General features: G+C 51.4%; 1 protein-coding gene across 1 annotated transcript in view; it reads left to right on the top strand.

The window, feature by feature from the left end:
* Window positions 1-21,016, top strand: part of ZFAT (zinc finger and AT hook domain containing) — a 158,949-nt gene that overhangs the window by 41,727 nt on the left and 96,206 nt on the right. The window contains exons 3-5 of the mRNA XM_010834786.1: window positions 1,598-1,834; window positions 16,531-16,719; window positions 18,952-19,102. Coding sequence (XP_010833088.1) covers window positions 1,598-1,834; window positions 16,531-16,719; window positions 18,952-19,102 — 577 coding nt within the window. The remainder of the gene's footprint in view (window positions 1-1,597; window positions 1,835-16,530; window positions 16,720-18,951; window positions 19,103-21,016) is intronic.

Raw genomic sequence — 21,016 nt, 5'->3', positions numbered from 1 at the left:
GTCCCTACAGCTGTCATTCTCCTGCTAAGATCTCGGGGCCGACAGGGGAGCCTGTTCCCCAACAAGCCCAGCGAGATGGAGGCAAGCAGTGACGGTGTATCAGTTGGCTGCCCCGGCCATGGAAGGCTCTGGCTTGGAGCTCTAGGTCAAGGAGGACCTGCCTTGGCCCTGCAGCTCAGTGGAAACCCTGCTCCTGCAAGAGCTCCCCTGTCTCAGTCCCCCTCTCTTGAGTTCCTGGGGACCCCACGTCTGAGCAGGCGCCTCCATCAGAGCCCACATTGTCTCTCTGCACTTCCCCTGCAGAGCCTTCCTGCCCTCCTCTCCTGCCCCTGTGGCTTCTCTGTCTGATTTGGGAGCCCAGGTGACCCCTTAAAGGGTCCTCACAGTGACAGCAGGGGGCACTGTGGGTGATGCTTTCCTGGGCACAGCCACAGGGAGAGCAGGAGGGACCCTGAACACATCATAATTGCATAGATGACCATTCCCCCAAGATGGTGCTAGAACCTAGGACCCTTCCTCTGCCCTGATGTTCAGATGCAAAGACGGCTGGCTGCTGATATGCCATGCCTTAGCCAGACAGATGGCTCTCCAGCGATGGCAGGGCAGCCAGGCTGTGCCGGTCAGGGCACCCCTCAAATTGCATCACCTAAGACAGCACTCCACCCGCCTACAACGGCAGGAGGCCCCCTCAGCCCGTTCACCCGTCTTAATTCCCACCTTCCTTTGGAGATGAATGCCTTAAAAATGAATGCTAATTAAGAAGAGATAAGAGGTGAAAAATGATTTGAAACTTGCTCCAAAGCAGCTCTGATGATGACATTTAAATCCTCTGGCCTCCAGGAAACTTGAAAAATATTGTCTCTAGCCCTATAATCTTTGGCTTTAGATTGCAATTATTTTTGTCTCTTTTCCATCAGAACAATTTGGACCTAATAATCATGATGGCTTAAATAGTCGGAATAGTTGTATAACTCATTAAGAGCGTGAAAAGCTAAGCAGCCTTTGAGAACCCTTTGCAGAGACAGTCCCTAGCAAGTTTCTGAGAACTAGTTTTCAGTGGAAATGGTGGTTTCTAAGGAGCCTGGTTTGTGAACTGGAGCTGACAGTCACAGCTTAAAACCCTCCCCACTTTATGGAAGAGGCACAGTGCACAGGTTCTGATAAATTAATATTCGTAAATCACATGATTACAGAATTGACTGTGTAATAGCGCAGAGATGTTAGCACTAAGTGATTGTCTCAGCTGCTCATTTCTGGAACTCCTTCAAGCTTTCCTTTTTTTAATAAAATGTGGGAAGCAAAAGTGTTAGTTGCTCAGTCCTGTTCGACTCTTGGCGACCCCATGGACTGTAGCCGGGCCAGGCATCCCCGTCCATGGAATTCTCCAGGCAAGAATGCTGGGGTGGTGGGTAGCCATCCCCTTCTCCAGGGGATTTTCCCACGTGGGGGTGGAACCTAGGCCTCCTTCACTGCTGGTGGATTCTGTACCATGTGAGCTCCCCGTGGAAACAGACATATTTCCACGCTTGGAAACCGAGTGCATGGCCCACCCTGTCGCCTTCTGTGACCCCACGGTGCCCTCTGGTTTCCTCCGCAGAGTTTTCAGTCATGAAGAGGAAGAGAGGCAGGCCCAAGGGGTCCACGAAGAAGCCCAGCCCCGAGGAGGAGCTGGCGGAGGGCAGCGTCCTGCCAGGCGCGGATGGCGTGCGGACCCCCGAGGAAGGGAGCAGCCTGGAGTGCAGCAAGTGCTGCCGCAAGTTCTCCAACCCGCGCCAGCTCCGCAAGCACATCTGCATCATCGTGCTGAACCTGGGCGAGGCGGAGGGGGACGCAGGTAAGAGCGCACCCCGGCAGGGGGCGCCCACGGCTCGCACCCCCTCTTTTTAAACCAGCTGTTTCATTTGAACTTTTTTTTTTTAAGATTTTAAAAATAATTTTATTTACTCCTTTATTTATGGCCGTGCTGGGTCTGCATTGCTGCGCAGGCTTTTCTCTAGCTGTGGAGAGCAGGGGCCACTCTCTAGTTGGGGTACAGGGGGTGCTTCTCATTGCGGTGGGGGGCTTCTCTTGTTCTGGAGCCGTGTTGTCCGGCCCAGTGAGCAGAAAGGCCGAGGTTAGAATGCTTGAGCCCGTTTGAGTGACCTTGACGGCCTCCACTGTGGCTGGCGCTCTTGAAGAACATACAGGATACCAGGTGCTGCCTTCAGGTAAGAGCTTGGCAAGGCTTCGGCTCTAAAGCAGCTTCTAAGAGAGGCTGATGAGAGTGTGCACGTGAGCGGGAAAGTCTTCCAGACACCTGTCTAGGAGGAGTGAAACAGCAAGGGCCTCTGCTGTGGGCTCTGTTGTCCTCGTTTGATTCTTGCAACCAGTTTCGAAGTTTTCAAAATATGTCTAAGAATGTAGAAAGTTCTTACTGTTTTGTGCCAGGCTAAGTACTTTACCCCTAGAGTAGGAAATGGCAACCCACTCCAGTATTCTTGCCTGGAGAATCTCATGGACAGAGGAGCCTGGCAGGCTGCTGTCCATGGAGTCGCAAAGAGTAGGACACTCCTGAGCGACTGAGCACATGTGCACGTCACATGGGCTCTGGTTCAGGATGTGGGCTTTGGACTTTGGCTGCCTGGATTTGAATCGCAGCTCCAGTACTTAGTAACTTTATTCTCCTTTAGTTTCCTCCTCTGTAAAATGGGAATAAAAACGACACTAGCTAATTTGGTTGCTTGGAGGATTCAGTGAGACAGGACTTTCTGCAGTGCTTAGAAGAGCACCTGCTGTTTCAAAGCTCCCCGTATGTGTTAGCGGTCACTGTCCTTCATAGCCCTGTGGACACAGTGCTGCTGCTGTCCTTCCTGTGTCACAGGCAAGAGCATTTAGACACTAAGAAGTGAAGCAGTTTATCCAGGGTCTTTTAGTTAGAAAGGGATCCTCCTGGCCTTTGAACCCAGACTGTCTGACTCTGAACCCCAGTTCTTCAGTCCTAGAAACACCTCCCAACAGTGAAGCAAGGCCCTTGGTTTATAAAATCCTAGCACGTTAATGCTGGGAAAGATTGAAGGCGTGAGGAGAAGGGGACAACAGAGGATGAGATATTTGGATGACATCACCAACTCAATGGACATGAGTTTGAGCAAGCTCCGGGAGTTGGTGATGGACAGGGAGGCCTGGTGTGCTGCAGTCCGTGGGGTTGCAAAGAGTGAGCGACTGAACTGAACTAAACTGAGCACATTATTGAGGGAATGTACCACCTAATGGGTCCCCCAGGTGGCGCTAGGGGTAAAGAAGTCTGCCAAGGCAGGAGACTTGGGTTTGATCCCTGGATTAGGAGGATCTCCTGGAGGAAGGCATGGCAACCCACTCCAGTATTCTTGCCTGGAGAATCCCGTGGATAGAGGAGCCTGGCGGGCTACAGTCCATGGGGTCACAGAGAGTCGGAAACGACTGAAGCGACTTAGCATGCTCGCACTCACCACCTAAGATTCATCAGACATTGAGTTGGTGGCCAAGGCTCATTGCCAACACCTGTGCCAGTTGTAGAAACCATAAAGTGCTCTTGCCTTTAAAGAACTGCTCTCAGGGTGACCACATGAACTCTTACTAGGCTGCAGGGGCTGTTGCAAATAACAGACAAGGATTCAGGCGAGATGAGGCAGTGGGGTGGCAGCCGTCCTAAGACAGAGTATGAGTGTCCGCCGTGTGGGAAGTGGAGGCGGGGAGCCCTGTGGTTTTCGGGGAAGCAGTGTCTTGCTTCAGAGCCTCAGGTGCTTTGGCAGACACACAGAAATTCAGCAGTGAGATGGCCCGGGGAGGGAGGGGCAGGAGCTCACGGCACTGTACCTGAGGCGCCGGTCCCCAGCGCGCTTGTTCCTGCTGGACGTGGTTGTGGAGGGGCTCCCCGTCCTGTCACCTCACCGAGCTGCCCCCCGTGGCCCTCTGAGTGTGTCTCACGCTCACACACATGCACCCCGCCCCCGCGTTTTCTGCACTGACCCTTGGTGGTCGTCACGGCATAGTCAGAGGGGCCAGCTCTAGCCCCTATTGAGAATCTGTTCTGATTCGGAGCCTCCCCATGGCTGGCTTATCCTGTCAGCCCCCTCTGGGAGACCCCTGGGCTTTCTGCACGGCCGTGGTTAGAGATTGGGGAATTTCCCTCTTTGGTGACGCCGGACATTCCGGCTCCCTCCTCCCAGGCCTAGAATTAACTGAGAGGCTCAGTCCTGTCCATGGGGGTCCCCTCCTCCCCGCCCCCCAGGCTGTGCTGCCCTGGGGTTTCTTCCTGAGACCCACTCTCATGTCTCCCCTACACAGCAGAGTGCAGGCTCTTCACCTGGGTGTTCACGGGTTTTGCAGAAAGTGTCTTTCCTGGAGCTCTGTGGCATCATTTTTCCATGTGATATGATAAGTTTCCCGTTGTTAGTGCCAACCGTGGTGCGTCTAATGAAAGTTAGGTTGTTTCCTTGTTTTTTTTTTTTTTTTGCTATTATAAATATTACTTGAATAAATATTCCCTTATGTACATGTGTGCATTTGTATATGTGTATATGTGTGTATGTTATTTTTATAGGGTAAATTCCTAAAAGTGTATTACATTTCTGGGCCAGAAAGTGTATTACATTTTGCCAGTTTCCCTCCTAGAAAGCACAGGCCAGTTGAGGTTCCAAGTGTCCAAAAGTACCAATTGGGTGTTATCATTTGTTTCCTTTTTTAATACCTGTAATGATATAAAAAATACTAAGAAGAAAGTAAAAATAGTGCACAATTTCACTGCCTAGGTATAATTTCTATTACACTGTATATAAGAGTGAAGAGAGACCTACATTCTATGTATATTCACATACATTTTTCAGTAATTGAGGTCATACATAATGTTCTGTGTTCTTTTTTCATGCAGTTAATGGAGCGGATAAATTTTTCATGTCAGGTATTTTTTCTTCAACACGCTGTTTGTAGCACTTTCTGTGTTGCAGACATTGTTCTCAGTACTTGCACACTCTTCTCTCATTTCCTTCTCACAGCGGCACTGAGGACACTATTATCACGCCCACTTTATAGACAGGAAACTGAGGCAGAGCCGTCGGGAGTCTGCCAACATCACACAGCCCGTACATCACACAGGGCCGGAGCTGTACTCTGAACTCACACGGTTTGGCTGTAGGGTCTGTGCTTTTGATTGCGATGCTCTGCTTTCTGATGAAAGAGTCAGTAAATGGAGATTTTCGTTATTTTTAAAGGCCGCACAGCATTTCACTGTGTGTGTGAGCCTTAAGTTTTCCTTCATCGGTCTCCAGTTGATCAACATTGAATACTGTTTAAAATTTTTCTCCCTGATTAAAAAACAGAAAACAAAAAAAACTACTCAGGTGTATAATTTTGAGCCTACCATTTTATTCTATTATTATTATATTTTGTACTTGTGCCTTTGTTACCTTAGGTAAATATCTAGTAATGTAATTCCCAGACTAATAGAGCATCTTTTAGGTCACATATCATGTGATTCCATGTATATTCAGAACAGATAAATCCATAGAGACAGAGGACAGTTGGTAATTACCAGGGGTCGGAGGAGAGGGGAGGATGGGGAGAAACTGTTTAATGAGTTTTATTTTGAATGATAGGAAAGGTTTTGTATCTAGATAAAGGTGGTGGTTTCATAGCATTATGGATGCTGTAAATGCCACTGGGCTGTTCGTTCTGAAATGGTTAATCTTATGTGCTGTGAATTTTATCTGCCTGGTCACTAGTGGACGATGTTGTTGCAGATATTCAGGTTTTTGTCTTATGTGTAATTTGGGGCATTCCTTGCTCATGCTGTTTACTTACTACACTTTTGGATTGCCAGATACTCTGAAGATATTTTCCAGCTTTATCATTTGTCTTTTCATGTGCAGAATTGCTTTTTCTTTCCTTTTGCATTTTACTGAAGTTTTAAATATCAGCATTTGTCACTACTGTCAAATTTCATGCCCTTCTTATCGTAGCTTAGGACACTTATCTATATACCCCAAATAATAAAAAGCAACCTTCTATATATTCCTCTGTTATTTGTATGGTTTCATTCTTTATCTGTATTTTTGATCCCTCTGGAAATTGTATTTTTGTGAAAGTTGTGAAGTAAGGCAGTCATACATGTTTGATCAGTAAATACGGGCAAAGGAATGTTCTTCATTAAATGCCGTTTGCAGATAAACTGTTTCAAATCATAGGGTCCACAGAGAATAAGGGTCTGATTCCAAGTCAACCCTTGAAAAAGTAAAAAACTTCATATTTTGAAAACAATTAGTGGGATAACAGGGAGTTGCAAAGATGGTACAGAGAGGTCTCAGACCCTTTACCCTACTCTCCCCCGTGGTGATGTTTTGCGGAGCCGTTGCACGGTGTCAGGGTCAGGAACCCTGACAGTGAGATACTGTGTGCGTAGTTCATCACTCATCACCGTTCATCACGCGTGTAGGGTTGTGTAGCCACCACAGCAGTCAGGAAGCAGGACTGCCCGTCACCATGAGGGCTCCCCGTGATCCACTTCACAGTCACCCTCCCCACAGCCACTGATCTCCGACTCAGTGATTTTGTCATGTTGAGAATGTTACATCAGCCAAGTCACACTATGTGTGATCTTTTAAGATTGGTTTAGAAACCCCCTTTTCAAACCTGTTTCATAACTTTATACTTGGGGAAGTTGACGTGCAGAGAGACGGTTCTCTGAGAGTCGCACAGCTCCCTGGAGGTGGGCTGGGCACCAGCCATGACTCCCTGCTGCTGCCCTGCAGACGGCTCAGCTCTACCGTGTTCGTGCCTTAAAACCAGTCTTCTTTCTTCTTTGTGGATGTTGATTTTGTTCATTTCAATGTACCACTCTCAGCTTTTTCTCTAACCTCATGCGAAAGGCAAGTTCCACCTTGTGCAGTCCCCACCTTTATTTTCTATTCTGTAATTAATTAGGCAGTCTCTTCAGCAGCGGCAGACAGGCATCGTCCTTCCTAATATGATTATCAGCTTCCTTCAGTGCTAAGCTGCATAGAAAGTGGCCTCATAGTCCATTGATTGGAATGACCTAAGTGGACTCTAACAAATACCAAATGGAAAGGTGGAAGCTCCCGGTGTTTTTCCCTTTCTGGCCACTGCTGAAGCCTCTAAAATATGCAGAAATGACCTAACGCCCGGCCGCCTAGTGGCTGACATACCCATGGTGATTGCTCCATGTTCCTCAGTTTGCCAAACACAATATTACAATTTAGAAAATTCTTGCATAATTGTTTTAATACATGCTCGGTAAAGAGCAGTTCAGTGACATTTCAAACAGTTGACCTTGACTCTTTGGCTTGTTAAAGCAATTAGAAGAAAACAAAATAAGCTTTTTCCCTACACTGAACCATAGCAAGTTAAAATAACAATTTTGTTATGTATTCAACATTTATTTACTTCATTCTGCATCTGAATAGTAAAAGAAACCAGGCAAAGAAATTTTTTTTTTTTTTGCCTAATGCCATTATGTGGAACAGCTGGTGTTTTTGAAAAACGTTTTACAGCCTACAGAAATCAATGTGTCAAGTTTATAAAAGTGACTTCTGAACCTTTCTAAGCTTGTTATTTCTGGGGTCATTTTATGCAAGGAGAGCTGCAAAAATTTGCTTTATACTTGTTAAATCCTCCCTAAAGAAGACAAGGCATTTATTCTAAGATCTTACCTAAGATGCACCTGCAATCTTTGTGAGGATTTCACACAACAGTATTTCAGGTGTCTTCTACTATCTTTGTGTTAGCAAAAGTGCTGACTTGATCAGTAGCTGCGTAGGCTGAAAACTGCTTTTCAAGAGTCAGGTTTGGAAGTCTGCAGGTGGAAAGGCAGAGTGGTGTCGGTCCTCTGAGTGTGCCCTTTTCTCCATGGAAAGATGTGGAATGGAATGGTCTGTTTCCTCTCGCTGCTTTGCGAACCCTCGCTTCACCTCTGCTCATCAGGGAAACGCAGAGTGCAGCAGCCTCCGGCTGTACGTGGTCCGAGGTGTGCTTGGGAATGTGGGACTTGGGGACAGTTAGCGTCACCTTTCTGTGGCAGCCCCGCCCCCCCCACCTCCGCTTGCCCCACTTTGCTCCCGTCTCTCCAGCTGCCCTGTGAGGTCGAGTTCTGCTGTTAAGCCCTTCAGTATGGCGGGTGCTGCTGATGTGTTCCAGGTTACATCCTTCAACCAGCCTCCCCCATTGCAGTGGGCTCACAGATCTGGCTTTCCTTCTCATTCTGCTGCAGACCCCCAGGAGGCTCTGCTCATCCAGGGATCAGGCGGGGAGAACGGCCACTGCCCTGAGCGTGTCTGGTCACTGGGCGGCGGGGAGGAGGGCCCGAGGCTTACAGTCGGCCCAGAAGTGGCCTCTGTCATTCCTACCCACGCAGTTCATTGGCCAGAACTGGCCTCACGGTCCCACCGAACTTCAAGGGGTCATGGAGTGCGACCCTCTCTGTGCCTGGGGTGGGCCAGGACTGGACATGTTGGGTGGCTGTCACTAGTGGCAACTGCATGACTCCTGCCATTTCTGTGGATTCGCCCACAGCTGTGGTCTGGGGACCGGCATGTGTCCTCCTTGCCCCAACCCTGTCCTGAGCTCAAAGCCTGCGTCTCGGTCTGGGGTCCCAGAGGCTCCGTATAAATGTCCTCCCCCATCCCCGCACACAGCCTCTGTCCTGGTGACTGGCCACCCCATCCAAGTGTCTCATCCAGAAGTTTCTCCCTCACCTGTCATGTCCAGCCACTTGCTGGACTTTGCCCGCTAAATGTTACTTTGATTCTGCTCTGCATCTCCACTGCCATTCTTGTGGGTCAGGTAACTGTCACAGGCAGACCTCAGATACAGGCGAAAAGAATGGCAGCAGGAACCTGAGATGTGAGGACCAGGGTAGAAAGAAGAAAGAAGTGCCCACAGAGTCAGAAGCTGAGCGGGAGCCCGTGTGATGGCTGGACAGTCAGCAGCAACGAGCCTGGGGCCTCCACCATGTCACCTGACCTGCTCTGCACACTTCCCTCCTTCGCTGGCGCTGAATCTGAGTCCTTGGAGCTAGAATCTGAGTCCTCCTGGAGTCCTCCTCCTGCTCACCCCCAGCCTGCTGGCCACCTCGGCCCTGTGCCCTGCTTCCCACGACTCTGGTGCCCGCGGTCTCCTCTCTGGCCGTCCTCCCTGCCCCTGGTCTGGCCTTCTCATCTCTCCTGTGGAATCTCTGCATGGTGGACTGGCCACTCCACTTCTGGACTTGCTTCCCATAAGCCCGCCTTTCACAGAATGACGTCACACACAATGGTGACATGCACATGCCTGCTGAGCCTTCTCTCCCCCTTGTGGAGAGATCATCCCCTTATCATGGGACACTGTCTGCTTTCTAACCCCTACTTGTCCCATGGAGCCGTCTCTTCTCAAAAAAACTACCCTCCACCCTCTAAGGCAGCCCCCCCAGCTCCGTCTCATCCTTGAGACTGGCACGGTGCCCCAGTGCAGGCAGCCTTGGTAAGCTTTCCCTGAAGAAAATCAACTGCACGTGACCATTATCTCTGTAATAGCTTCTGAGACTTGGAATAAAATTCAGATACGTGATACCGGGCTCTGTCATCAGAGTTGCCTAGGGAAGGAATGGAGTGTGAGATCCATAGCCTTGAGCCCCAGGAGCCCTGACAGGCCCTGCGTGAGCTGACTGGGTGTGGAGCAGGCTGCGAAGTCTGGCAGGCATTTGTTTACCCGCTTCCAGGATTCTAGAGGCAAGCGGGTCCAGAGCTTCCCGTAGGTCCGTGGAATCCCAGGCCCAGGTCCGCGGGGCCCCAGTGGTGATGCCGCCTCGTCTTCCCCTGAGCACACCAGTGTCAGCTATCGTCAGGGCGCTGAGTGTCCACTCTCACCCCCATGCTGGGAGCCGGGGTGGGGCTGTCCCCTCCTCGTTAGATGAAGAAACAGGTTCTGCCAGATGGAGGAAGCTGCCTGAGGGCCAGCTCGTAATTACACGAACCCTGGTCCCTTTGATTTCCGAGCTCCAGTTTCTGTCACTGGCATCCAGCCATCTTCCAATCGAGAGTCACCTGAATTAAACCCCAGGCCCTTTGGTCACTGAGTGTCCCGACGTGAGACCTGGGACACGGAGCTGGCCCTGTGCGCCTCTGCTGTCTGCCGCAGACTTGCGTGACTCTTGGGGAACCAGAGGGCACTGATGACCCTTTTTCATGGAGGGGAGTGGGGACCAGGAGAGAAGAGAAACTACCTAAATTCCCAAGCAGGACTTTCAGTTGGGACTTTTATTTTTAAATATTTTTGGCCATGCCATGTGGGATCTCAGTTCCCCAACCAGGGGTCGAACCCACGCCCCCTGCGTTGGAAGCTTGGAATCTGAACCACTGGATCGCCAGGGAAGTCCTACGCTGGGACTCTGAGAGGAGGCCCTTCCTGTCCAGCGTCTTGGAGGCCGGCTGGGGGCTGGGCGGGAGGCAGCCCCATTGCATCGTGCTGTCAGCGGTTCTGGGGCTGCCTGCATCCCGCCTGGAGGGACGTGATGGGGTAGGGGGGGTGGAGGGCTGGAGCCGGTGACACAGCGGGCCTTTGCTCCAAGTGACGGCTCTTCAGACGAGTGGCAGAGATGCGTTATGACCCCCGTCTTGAAAAGGAGTCTCTTTGACCATCATAGCCTGACTGCTGAGAAGTGCTGCAGGGAAGGGCCCGCGGCCCAGGGCCCAGCAGCCTTTAAAGCTGGACTCACTGCCGTGACTGGTGCTTCCCAGCTGCCGAGGAGCCGGCTGGAGCTGAGGGCTCGGGAGGTCCCCGCGGAGGCCAGCTCTCTCCTCTGTTTCCCCCTTACGGGGCCTGTGCTGTGGCGGCTGGGCCCTAAGCCAGACTTTGGGGATCAAAGCGAGTAAGATGAGTCTGTTCCCTGGAGCAGCTGAGCCTGGGGGGACGAGGACCAAATAGATACAGGATGATGCGGGGGTCAGCCCGGTGCAGGGGGTGCACGGCGGGACCACACTGTGATGGGAACATCCTGGAGGGCTCCCTGGATACAGGGCCGTGAATGCCGCGTCCAGGGCTGCCGTGGGGTCAGGGGCGGGACAGCATTTCCCTCGTGATGGTTCCTGTGAAAGCCTGCAGGTGCTGAGGGATCGGGTGAGGAAGGCGGGCTGATTCACTGCGGTGGGTATGTGGCGAGAACAGGGTCAGGAGGAGGCGGGCTGCCAGGTGCTCTGCATGTGCTCACACGTCGTGGACCCCTCTGTGGGGACACGGTGCTCAGAGCCGGTGCTCACCTGGCCTCCCCTTGGATCCAGAGAGACAGGAAGACACAAGAAAGCCCGAGGGCAAGACGGAAGGCAAGAGGGATGCATATTCAGCAGATTTGATAGAATAATCATGGGCTAATAAGTTCCTTAAACTGCTGCATTAGCAGCCTGGAATGAATCGGTGGCAGAGTCCCAGAGTATAATCCCTTATCAGTCTGCTGTTCTGACAACTGTTCTGGGCTTTTTTTTTTTTATTAATGTGGCTGATAACACTTGACTCTTTGGGGAGTTCTGAGATTTAATTAGTTCTGGGGCAATTTGGAACAGGTACTTTAGAATATTAGCGCTGTTGTTAATTATAAATGAGTGCGCATGAACTAATTTCTACAAATGTATGACCGCCCGTACCGTTAACTCTTCATCGGCCCACTACCAGGTCAGCTTGCCTTGCCTGGATGCTATTACGTGTCGGGGACCCTGAGAGGTTCCCAGAGGGAGTTAGAGGGTGAACACAGACACAGATCACCCCCCACCTGCTGAGAGTGTGGGGTTTGGCAAGTGGAGTAACATCCCTCCGAGAGAAGCTCCTCTAGGACAGGAGGGGGTGCTGAGTGAGGAGCAGGGGCATTCTGAGATCAAAGGAGCTTAGTTGAGAGCTTTGTATCAGATAAGCTTCATTTTCTTAGTAAAGTCAGACAGGCTCATCCAAGTTAAGGGAGGGTGTGTGTGTGTGTGTGTGTGTGTGTGTGTGCACGCTTCTGTTCCACCCCAGCCCCTCGTGATCACCCACTTGTGCCCTCACCCACAAAAGGCCCACCTGCAGACCCTCACCCAGGTGGATAACACCTCCTTGGAACCCTACATCCTACCAAACTCACTGTGTGACCAGAACTAACTCATTCACTCTCCCCCAAACCTCCCTCCCTCCCAGCTGCTGGTGACTCCACTGGCCAAACCCTGTGGGAAGCCAGGAGCAGTGGAGCCCCCGTGGGACCCATTACAGGTTAGCCTCCAGGAGCTGGTGGAGGAAGATGAGGGTCGGCCTGGAGGGACAAGCGGGAACTTTGTGGAACATGGGGACCGTGGATTTTTTGCTCATTACCCTTCAGATGGGGCCCATGCCCGGTCTCTGCTCCTGAAGCTGCGCCGCCTCCGTCTGAAATCTGGACACCTCCCTGCATGCGAGGACCCTGGGCACTGTCATAAGAGTGGGGTCTCTGCAGCATCCTGGGAACTGCTGGGAACTCCTGCTTCCATGCTGCGGCATCAGCAGTTTTTAAACGCCATCTTCTCAAAAGGAGATAAAATATAAAGAATTAGGTCAATGTGCTGGGGTTGAAGAGCAATGATGCACAAATGTCAAGAAATTGAACGTTGTCTTTCCCGAACGTCAGCGACTCCATGGAACATGCTGGCTAGGAGTGCAGCCCTCCCTGCGCCTCTCCTGTTCACACAGACCCAACAGAACCTCCCGGAAGCTGTGGTCCCAGCCCAGCCCCGAGCCACACAAGTGTGTCTTCAGGCATGACGTCACCACCCGAGACGTGCCACCGGGGGAGCGACAGCATGACTCCCCACGTGACAGAGGGCTCTGCGACCTTCCCAGGCCTGAGCCTCACAACCACTCACTTTGTGGATTCGGATCCTGGGTTCAGAGAGTTCCGAGCTGGTCCAGCTGGAAGGCAGAGGCTGGAGTGTAGCTCATACACCCCACAACTCTACGCCGTGGCTCAGAGTGGTGACTGCGCTGCAGGTGGTATCAGACACTGTCCCTCCTACGTCCTCATCCACTCCTTTTAAAGCTGTTTCCAGGGCTCTTGGAGGCACCTGTGGCTGAGGATTGGAGGGCTGGGAGTACCGGTGGTGGTTGGCGGGGTGGCTGGTCTGGACCCCACCCACTGTAACCAGAGAAAGGGGTAAGAAGGAAAGAAAGAAAGAAAGAAACAGAAGTCGCTCAGTCGTGTCCGACTCTTTGTGACCCCATGGACTGTAGCCCACCAGGCTCCTCTGTCCATGGGATTTTCCAGGCAAGAGTACTGGAGTGGGGTGCCATTTCCTTCTCCAGGGGATCTTCCCTACCCAGGGATGGAACCCGGGTCTCCTGCATCGTAGACAGACGCTTTACCATCTGAGCCACCAGGGAAGACCCAATCTACTTTAACCAGAGAAGCCACGCCTTTTTATTAGGTATATTGAAATTGCTTAAAGAACTCACTCAGAATGTCCTGCTGCTAAAAAAAAAAAAAAATGTTGAAAAGCACATCCTGGTGCAGCGAGGGTCATGACTGGATTCGTCGGTGACGCGGCGCGGTGTGAAGTTTGACAGAGGAGGGCGCTTCACCCAAGCACCTTGTGTTCTGAAAAGCACCCTCGTTAGAGCCTTTTGACTGTGCTGGGTCTTCATTGCTGCAAGGGCTTTTCTCTAGTTGCAGCAAGTGGAGGCCACTCTCTGGTTGCAGTGCATGGACTTTTCATCACCGGGGCTTCTCTAGTGGCAGAGCACAGGCTCCAGAGCACAGGCTCAGGAGTTGTGGCGCACGAGTTTAGTTGCTGTGAGGCACGTGGGATCTTCGGGGATCAGGGATTGAACCCGTGTCTCCTGCCCTGGCAGGCGGATTCTTTACCACTGAGCCACCAGGGAGGCCCAAGCAGTTCTCTTTTAAAAAAAAAGAAATCAGACTTGTTTATCTTCCAAATGCTTGTGCTCTTTCACTGGGCACAGGTACAATGAGAAATGTTTAAATTACCTTCTGATACATTATGTAATCGACTTACTATGTTTTAGCTGTATTGTCTGTCTTTTCCCACCAGCACATAAACTCCAGGAGGCAGGGGTCTCTTGTCTTGTGCCCTGCACTGTCCCAAATGCTTAGAACAGGGCCTGGCATTCTGCACGTATCTTTTTAATGACCTGTGGCCAGTAAAGAACAAATACATTCTGCAGTGCTGGGGTAATTTCCAAGTAAATATTTCTTTCTTTTGTGTGGAAATGATGTTTTGTTTGAAGATGGACCTTGAGAAAAATTGGAAATAGGAGAACAAAGGGAAAAAAAAAGCTTGCAAAGAGAATGTTTTATTAAGTACGAGAGGATCATTGTTGAACTTGGTGATAGAGAAATTCTGTTTCAGAAGAGCCGTACTTGACATGAGTACTTCATCAGATGGAGGAAAGGGTCATCACGAGCAAACAGGCAGAGGAACTGGAGAGGTGGGTGTGGAGTCAGGCCCAAGGTGGACCTGGCGTTTCTGCGCCACACGCAGGAGGCGTCCTACAGATACAAGTGAGCGTGGCCACAGAGCCTGCGGGTTAACTTGTCTCGGGTTCCAGCAGGGTCGGGTCTCCCTGACCCTCCACCCTCTTTCTCCTGCAGCTCCACTACCCTGTCGGAAGGGTCTCAGAATTGAGAGATGCAGGGCTTGTCTGATTGGACGCCCCACCCCGCCCGCTGCCGTGTGGTTCACTTTTTCCCAGGGCATCATGATTGCTGTGTGAAGCCCCTCGAAACCCTCCTGAGAAATGCGTCTCTGAAGCCACCCTTCCCTCGTTGGGATGGCTTGGCTTGTGTGCGTGCTCAGTCACTTCAGTTGTGTCCCACCCTTTGTGACCCCATGGACTGTAGCCCGCCAGGCTCCTCTGTCCGTGGGGATTCTCCAGGCAAGAATACTGGAGTGTGTTGCCATGCCCTCCTCCGGGGGATCTTCCCGACCCAGGGATCGAACCCGGGTCTCCTGCGTCTGCTGCACCGTGGGTGGATTCTTTATCTACTGAGCCACCTGGGAGGCCTGGGTGGCTCCAACTGCTAGACGTTTCTTCCTCTGGCAAAGTCTGTTGATGATCTCTACCCATCGGTCCATTGCTTCATGAACAGAGCAGGTCTGTGTTGTAAAGTTAGGTCCTCAGGCTCAGTAAAAAGAAGACACAGCCCCAAGCTCCCAGAGGTCACAGCGTGGATGAGGCCTCGCGACAGATGACAGCAGAGCAGTGTGGGGAGTCCCCCTGTTGATACGTTGACACCGTGGCGTGTGTGTGTCCTGTGATCCGGCCCTGACTGGGGCTGGGGCTGTGCTGTGTCCCCACCGTCCCCCCAGCCAGCCTCACTCACTCACGCTCCTGTGTGGTCTCCACCGGCATTGGAGTTCACCCCCCACCCCGCTCATCAAAGGACGGCTCCCCGCGTCCTGTGGGCATTCGAGGCCCTGGATTTCACTCCCTCCCCTGGTTCTGTTCCTCCCTGCCGGCTTCTTCAAGTTTGCCCCACAGGGTACCCAGCTAAGCGTTCTCCTCGTCTTCACGCCCCTTCCTTAGCACCGAGCCCACCACTGCTACCCACACCACCGTCTCCTGTGGCCTCCGCCCCCGCACCTCCTCCACCCCTGTTCCTGCAGCCCCGACCACAGCTTCACAAATGCTTGCTGTTTACACTGGCTGAAGGGCTGCCCGCCCAGAGTGGCTTGTCTGACCCCTCGGGTAGAATCTTCTGTCCCTCCCCTCGGTCATCCGAGACCCCTTCTTGCTTCAGTGGGCGCACAGCAGACTGCCCTGTCCGTCTCTCCCACCAGACGGCAGGGCTTTCGAGGGTGGGCTCTGGGTCTGTGCCCCGTCAGCCTTGGCGTCCACCACGCCTGGCACACGGAAGGCACCTAGAAACTGGATGCTGAGCATGTGAATGCCTTCTTCTTAGGCTGTCTAAAGAAGACCACCGTGTCTTCCCCGCAGTGTTGTTGGCTGATGACTCTGAGGTCCAGTGGGCTTCCTGAGAGCAAGGTGAGGGCCTGTGCCTGCTGTGTCCACAGCGGGCCCTCAGTGCCCACGTGGGGGCCTGTGCCGGGGGAATGGTGTTTACTGAGTCAAAGGCGAGACCGAGGAAGCGGAGTGACCCCGAAGTGACACAGTGTCCACTTCTCTGGGGACCAGCGTTCTTTTATAACTGGATTTCTTGGTTGCGCTGGGCCTTCGTTGCTTGTGCCCTTTCTCTAGTTGTGGAGAACGGGGCTACTCTCTAGCTGCAGTGCGTGGCTTCTCACAGGTTCCAGGTGTGCAGGCTCAGGTATGGTGCACGGGCTTAGTTGCCCCGAGGCCTGTGGAATCTTCCCCGGCCAGGGATGGAACCTGTGCCTCCTGCACTGGGCAGGCAGATTCCTATCCACTGAGCCCCCGGGAAGTCCAGGGACCAGTGTTTCTACCACACAGGTGTATCCCCTTTACTGTCAGCCCATAAAAAGGGTTCCGCGCGCTCCCCGACTCCATCACTGGTATAAAAAGGGTATTTTATACATCCTGGTATTTGCTCCTTAGGTAACGAATCTGACCTTGAACTGGAGAAGAAGTATAAGGAAGACGATCGAGAAAAGGCCCCAAAGAGGCCGCGGGCGCAGAGAGCGGAGAAAATCCAGAAGGTCTGCTCGGGAAAGGAGGCCCCGAAGATGTCTGGGGCCAAGAAGCCCATTATCAGCGTGGTGTTAACGGCACACGAGGCGATTCCAGGTGCGCATGGCGGCGGGAGGGGGTGGCAGGAACGTCTGGTGGGGGTTGTGATCACTGCGGGGCTCTCCGTGGAGTTACCTGGTGACCTGGGGCTGTGGCTGATCATCCGTGGCCCTGGGCCATGGTGGATCACCGTGTCCAGAGGTCAGGGTGCGAGGGCTGCTCCCACTGCCGCTGCCCACAGCCTGTGCGGCCGTGACCTGTGTTCGCGTGTGAGCGGCTGCTTAAAGGAGCAGTGGGCCTGGAGAGCGGTTCTTTCCTTGGGGCCGCCCAGGTCCCCCAAGACCCTCTCCGGGATGTCTTTGCTCCTTCTTCCTGCCCGGGCTGGAGTATAAGACTACTCACAGCAGAGGGTGCCAAAACCCTCCCCATAACTTCTTTGAAATTCTTTTTTTTTTGCATTTTTTTAGTAGGTTCATTATTTATTTTATAATACTAGAGATTTCTATCTCCTTTTCTTTTCACATAAAATAGCCAGTGGATATATTACCCCCTTTTAAAAAGGCCTCTTCCAGGAAAAGATACCTTAGACAAAGAACAGTTTAGGATAGTAGATGCTAAAGTATAATAATGTTTCCGCCCCCGCCGTGCGTTTGGGGTGACAGCTGTCAGATAAAATTTTAAAAAATCAAGTTTAGGATTTTGAGGTCAGCTAGAGCCTGGCATCGGAGAAGGCAATGGCACCCCACTCCAGTACTCTTGCCTGGAAAATCCCATGGATGGAGGAGCCTGGTAGGCTGCAGTCCATGGGGTCGCTGAGGATCGGACACGACTGAGCGACTTCACTTTCACTTTTCACTTTCATGCATTGGAGAGGGAAATGGCAACCCACTCCAGTCTTCTTGCCTGGAGAATTCCAGGGATGGCAGTGAGCTGCCGTCTGTGGCGTCACACAGAGTTGGACACGACTGAAACGACTTAGCAGCAGCAGCAGCAGCAGCAGCAGCAGAGCCTGCAGTGCTGCAGTCCCTGGGGTCGCAAAGAGTAGGCCACAACTGAGCAACTGAACTGAACTGAGAGCCTTTTAAAGCATCTGTTCTCAATGCTAATGGTAACTGACTATGCAAAATGAAAATGCTAAATAAATACCTCTTTATATTATATACATAAAATATTTATATTTTATATCCCGTAACGTGTCACAGAAAACCCCGAACGAGCTTTTTGGCCAACCCAGTACTTCACTGTAGGGTGAGGTGCTTAGTAGAGAAAAAAGCCACATAAGATTATGCGACATGAAGTGGTTTCACCGTCCTTTAGACAAGTGTTATTCGGGGAAATGAAAACCCCAGGAGAGAGGTTCCTGTGTTAGCCATCTTGAGAGAAAGTTTCTATAATGATTTCTTAAAAAAGGATGGTAGTGTTTGAGATTTCTGTAAGTGGAGGGTGAAAAATATAATGAATTTGCTTTACTATTCATGTGCACACACACTTCTATGAACCGTCTTTGATGGTTTCACATCGTAGACTTGAACAAGTAAAGGTGACCTCTGAGTTTTCCGCTTCAGACCGTTCACTTCACAGGGTGGACGCAGGGGCCCGGAGGGTGGGAGGCTGACGTCCTGTTTGGGACCTGACCCCGGACAGTGGAGATTACTGCCCACCGTTGAGTCCACTGCTGCTTTCTGTCTTGAAGCTGTTTGATGTTTACTCAGAGTTTAACACATGAGGAGCTGTATGAAATCTTGCAGGGAGGCATATATGTATATGTGTATCTGTCTTGTGTTTTGGTTTTTCAATAAAGAAAATAGAAAGTTGCACAGTCTCGTCCGACTCTTTGTGATCCCATGGACTGTAGCCTGCCTGGTTCCTGTGTCCATGGGATTCTGTAGACAAGAATACTGGAGTGGGTTGCCATTTCCTTCACCAGGAGATCTTCCTGACTCAGGGAGCGAACCCAGGTCTCCTGCACTGCAGGCAGATTCTTTACCAACTAAGCCACTAGGGAAGCCCTTTTAATAAAGAGATCAAGTGAACATGTATCTCACAAGAAGGTTTTGATAGATTATTGGATAACTCCCCCGAAACACACACACACACACACACACACACACACACCCCAACACACACACAAGTTAGATGTGTGAGCTGAAGGAGCACTAGCCCCTGCACGGGTGCCACGCAGTGAAGAAACACGCTTCCCAGGCTGTGCTCCCTGCACTGGGGCGGGGGTGGGAATCAGGGACCTCGAGGTGCCTCTTTCTTTCTCACCGAGTTGTGCCTCTCTCTCAGGCGCTACCAAGATTGTTCCAGTGGAGGCCGGGCCCCCGGAAACAGGAGCCACAGACCCCGAGGCCACAGCAGCTGACCTGGCACCCCGGAGAGGGTACCAGGAGTACGCCATCCAGCAGACAGCCTATGAGCAGCCCATGAAGTCCAGCAGGTAAAGCACCTTCTGTTGTGTGTGACCCCAGCCCCCACCTCAGAGGGTGGGAGAGTAGAATGTGCACTTACCAGGACTCTGCTGGCTAACCTATAGGTAAGGCGTTCTGGTTTCTTGACTTGAACCTAAGAACTAGCCCCTCCATGATGGCCTCGTGGTGTGCTGGCTGAGCCCAAGCAGCCTCTGTGGGATGCGAGGCAGACCAGCCGGCTTGGGAAACTCAGCGCCAGTTGGCTTAATGAAGGTGGAGCATTTTACTCAAGGCAAACGTATGCTTCACCTGAATAAAAAGTGGTGTGAACAAGGCCTTACTTAGTAAGCCTACTGGTTTTCATAGCTGCACAATTTATAATGGAAAAGGAGATCTTTATTTCCCCCTTAGTTTCGTAAGTAACACAAGCGTCCTGTAGAAACTTCCAGAGTCTTTATAACGCACAGCTGCTGTAACCATCTCGCCTCTTCTGGTTGAGGTTACCTCTACAGACAGCTTGGTTCACAGGCCACCATAATTTTTTCACAATGCTTCCCTGGTGGCTCAGAGGGTAAAGCATCTGCCTACAATGTGGGAGACCCGGGTTTGATCCCTGGGTTGGAAAGATCCCCTGGAGAAGGAAATGGCAACCCACTCCAGTACTCTTGCCTGGAAAATTCCATGGACCGAGAAACCTGGTGGGCTACAGTCCATGGGGTCGCAAAGAGTCAGACGTGACTGAACGACTTCACTTCACTTACTTACTTTTTTGTTACTTTTTTCCTAACACAAAACACCAAAGGCACTGTTATCAACCTATTTTTTTTTAAACTTACCATGTTTAACTTTTCCTTTTCAGAAAATAATGTTTTTAAAGTGCGTTTGCTGTTGTGTGGATTCTCTAGTTTACCAGAGTCAGTTTTTGCTTGGCAGGCAATGCTGTGCTCAAGGCTTTGGTCCCTCCTCCTTTCAGTACTTCTTCAGGACTTCTTCTGGGATGAATTGCTAGAATTGACATTGCTGTCTTTTTTTGAAAAAGATATTTATTTGACTGCGGCTGGTCTTAGTTGCTACATGTGGGATCTAGTTACCTGACCAGGGATCAAACCCCGGCCCCCTGCATTCTAAGATAACCACCTGAAGTCTTAGCCACTGGATCACTGGGAAGGTCCCTGAAATTGCTGTCTTAAAGGATATGAGTGTTAAGACTTTAACCTATGTTGAAAACTGCCCTCCAGACACACTGGGTGAACTGATGCCTGACCCCTACACCTTCCCTGTGGTCACAGTCTTGGCCATGGTACGTACCTGCTGACGTGGATCAGCAAACTCCCATTGCCCGAGCTCTGCACACATTTTCCAGGTTGAGAGGAAAGACAAAGAAGATGCCAGACAGGGGGTTCCCTGTTTCCTGAAAAGGGGAAAGAAGGCATTCTGGATGAGAGTGTGAGACTTAGTGCCAGTCCTGGGTTGGTTCTAGAACCTTCTGCGTGTGCTCAGTCGCTTCAGTTGTGTTTGACTCTCTGTGACCCCATGGCCTGTAGCACTCCTCTGTCTATGGGATTCTTCAGGCAAGAATACTGGTGAGGGTTGCCATGCGCTTCTCCAGGGGATTGTCCCAACCCAGGGATCAAACTGGCGTCTCCTGCATGGGCAGGCGGATTCGTGACCACTGAGCCTCCTGGGAAGCCCCTAGATCCTTCTACTGGACTTCAGTTCAACAGCTCAGACACCTGCTATGTTCCAGGCACTGTGGGGGTGGGGCAGGGAGGAAGATTAGGACAGACTGGAGGCTTCTGCTCTGCTGGGACTGGACACAAGTGATTTTGCCTCTGAGCCTCTCAGCACCATACATGAGACTGTCTAATAGAACCTGACTCAGTTTAGTGGTGGGATTAAATGATCACATCTTTGCAAAGTGGTCTTGTTAAATTATAACGTTG

The sequence above is a fragment of the Bison bison genome, unplaced genomic scaffold, assembly GCF_000754665.1.
Source record: "Bison bison bison isolate TAMUID 2011002044 unplaced genomic scaffold, Bison_UMD1.0 scf7180017864036, whole genome shotgun sequence".
Taxonomy (NCBI): domain Eukaryota; kingdom Metazoa; phylum Chordata; class Mammalia; order Artiodactyla; family Bovidae; genus Bison; species Bison bison.
This window is presented reverse-complemented; position numbering and strand designations above follow the sequence as displayed.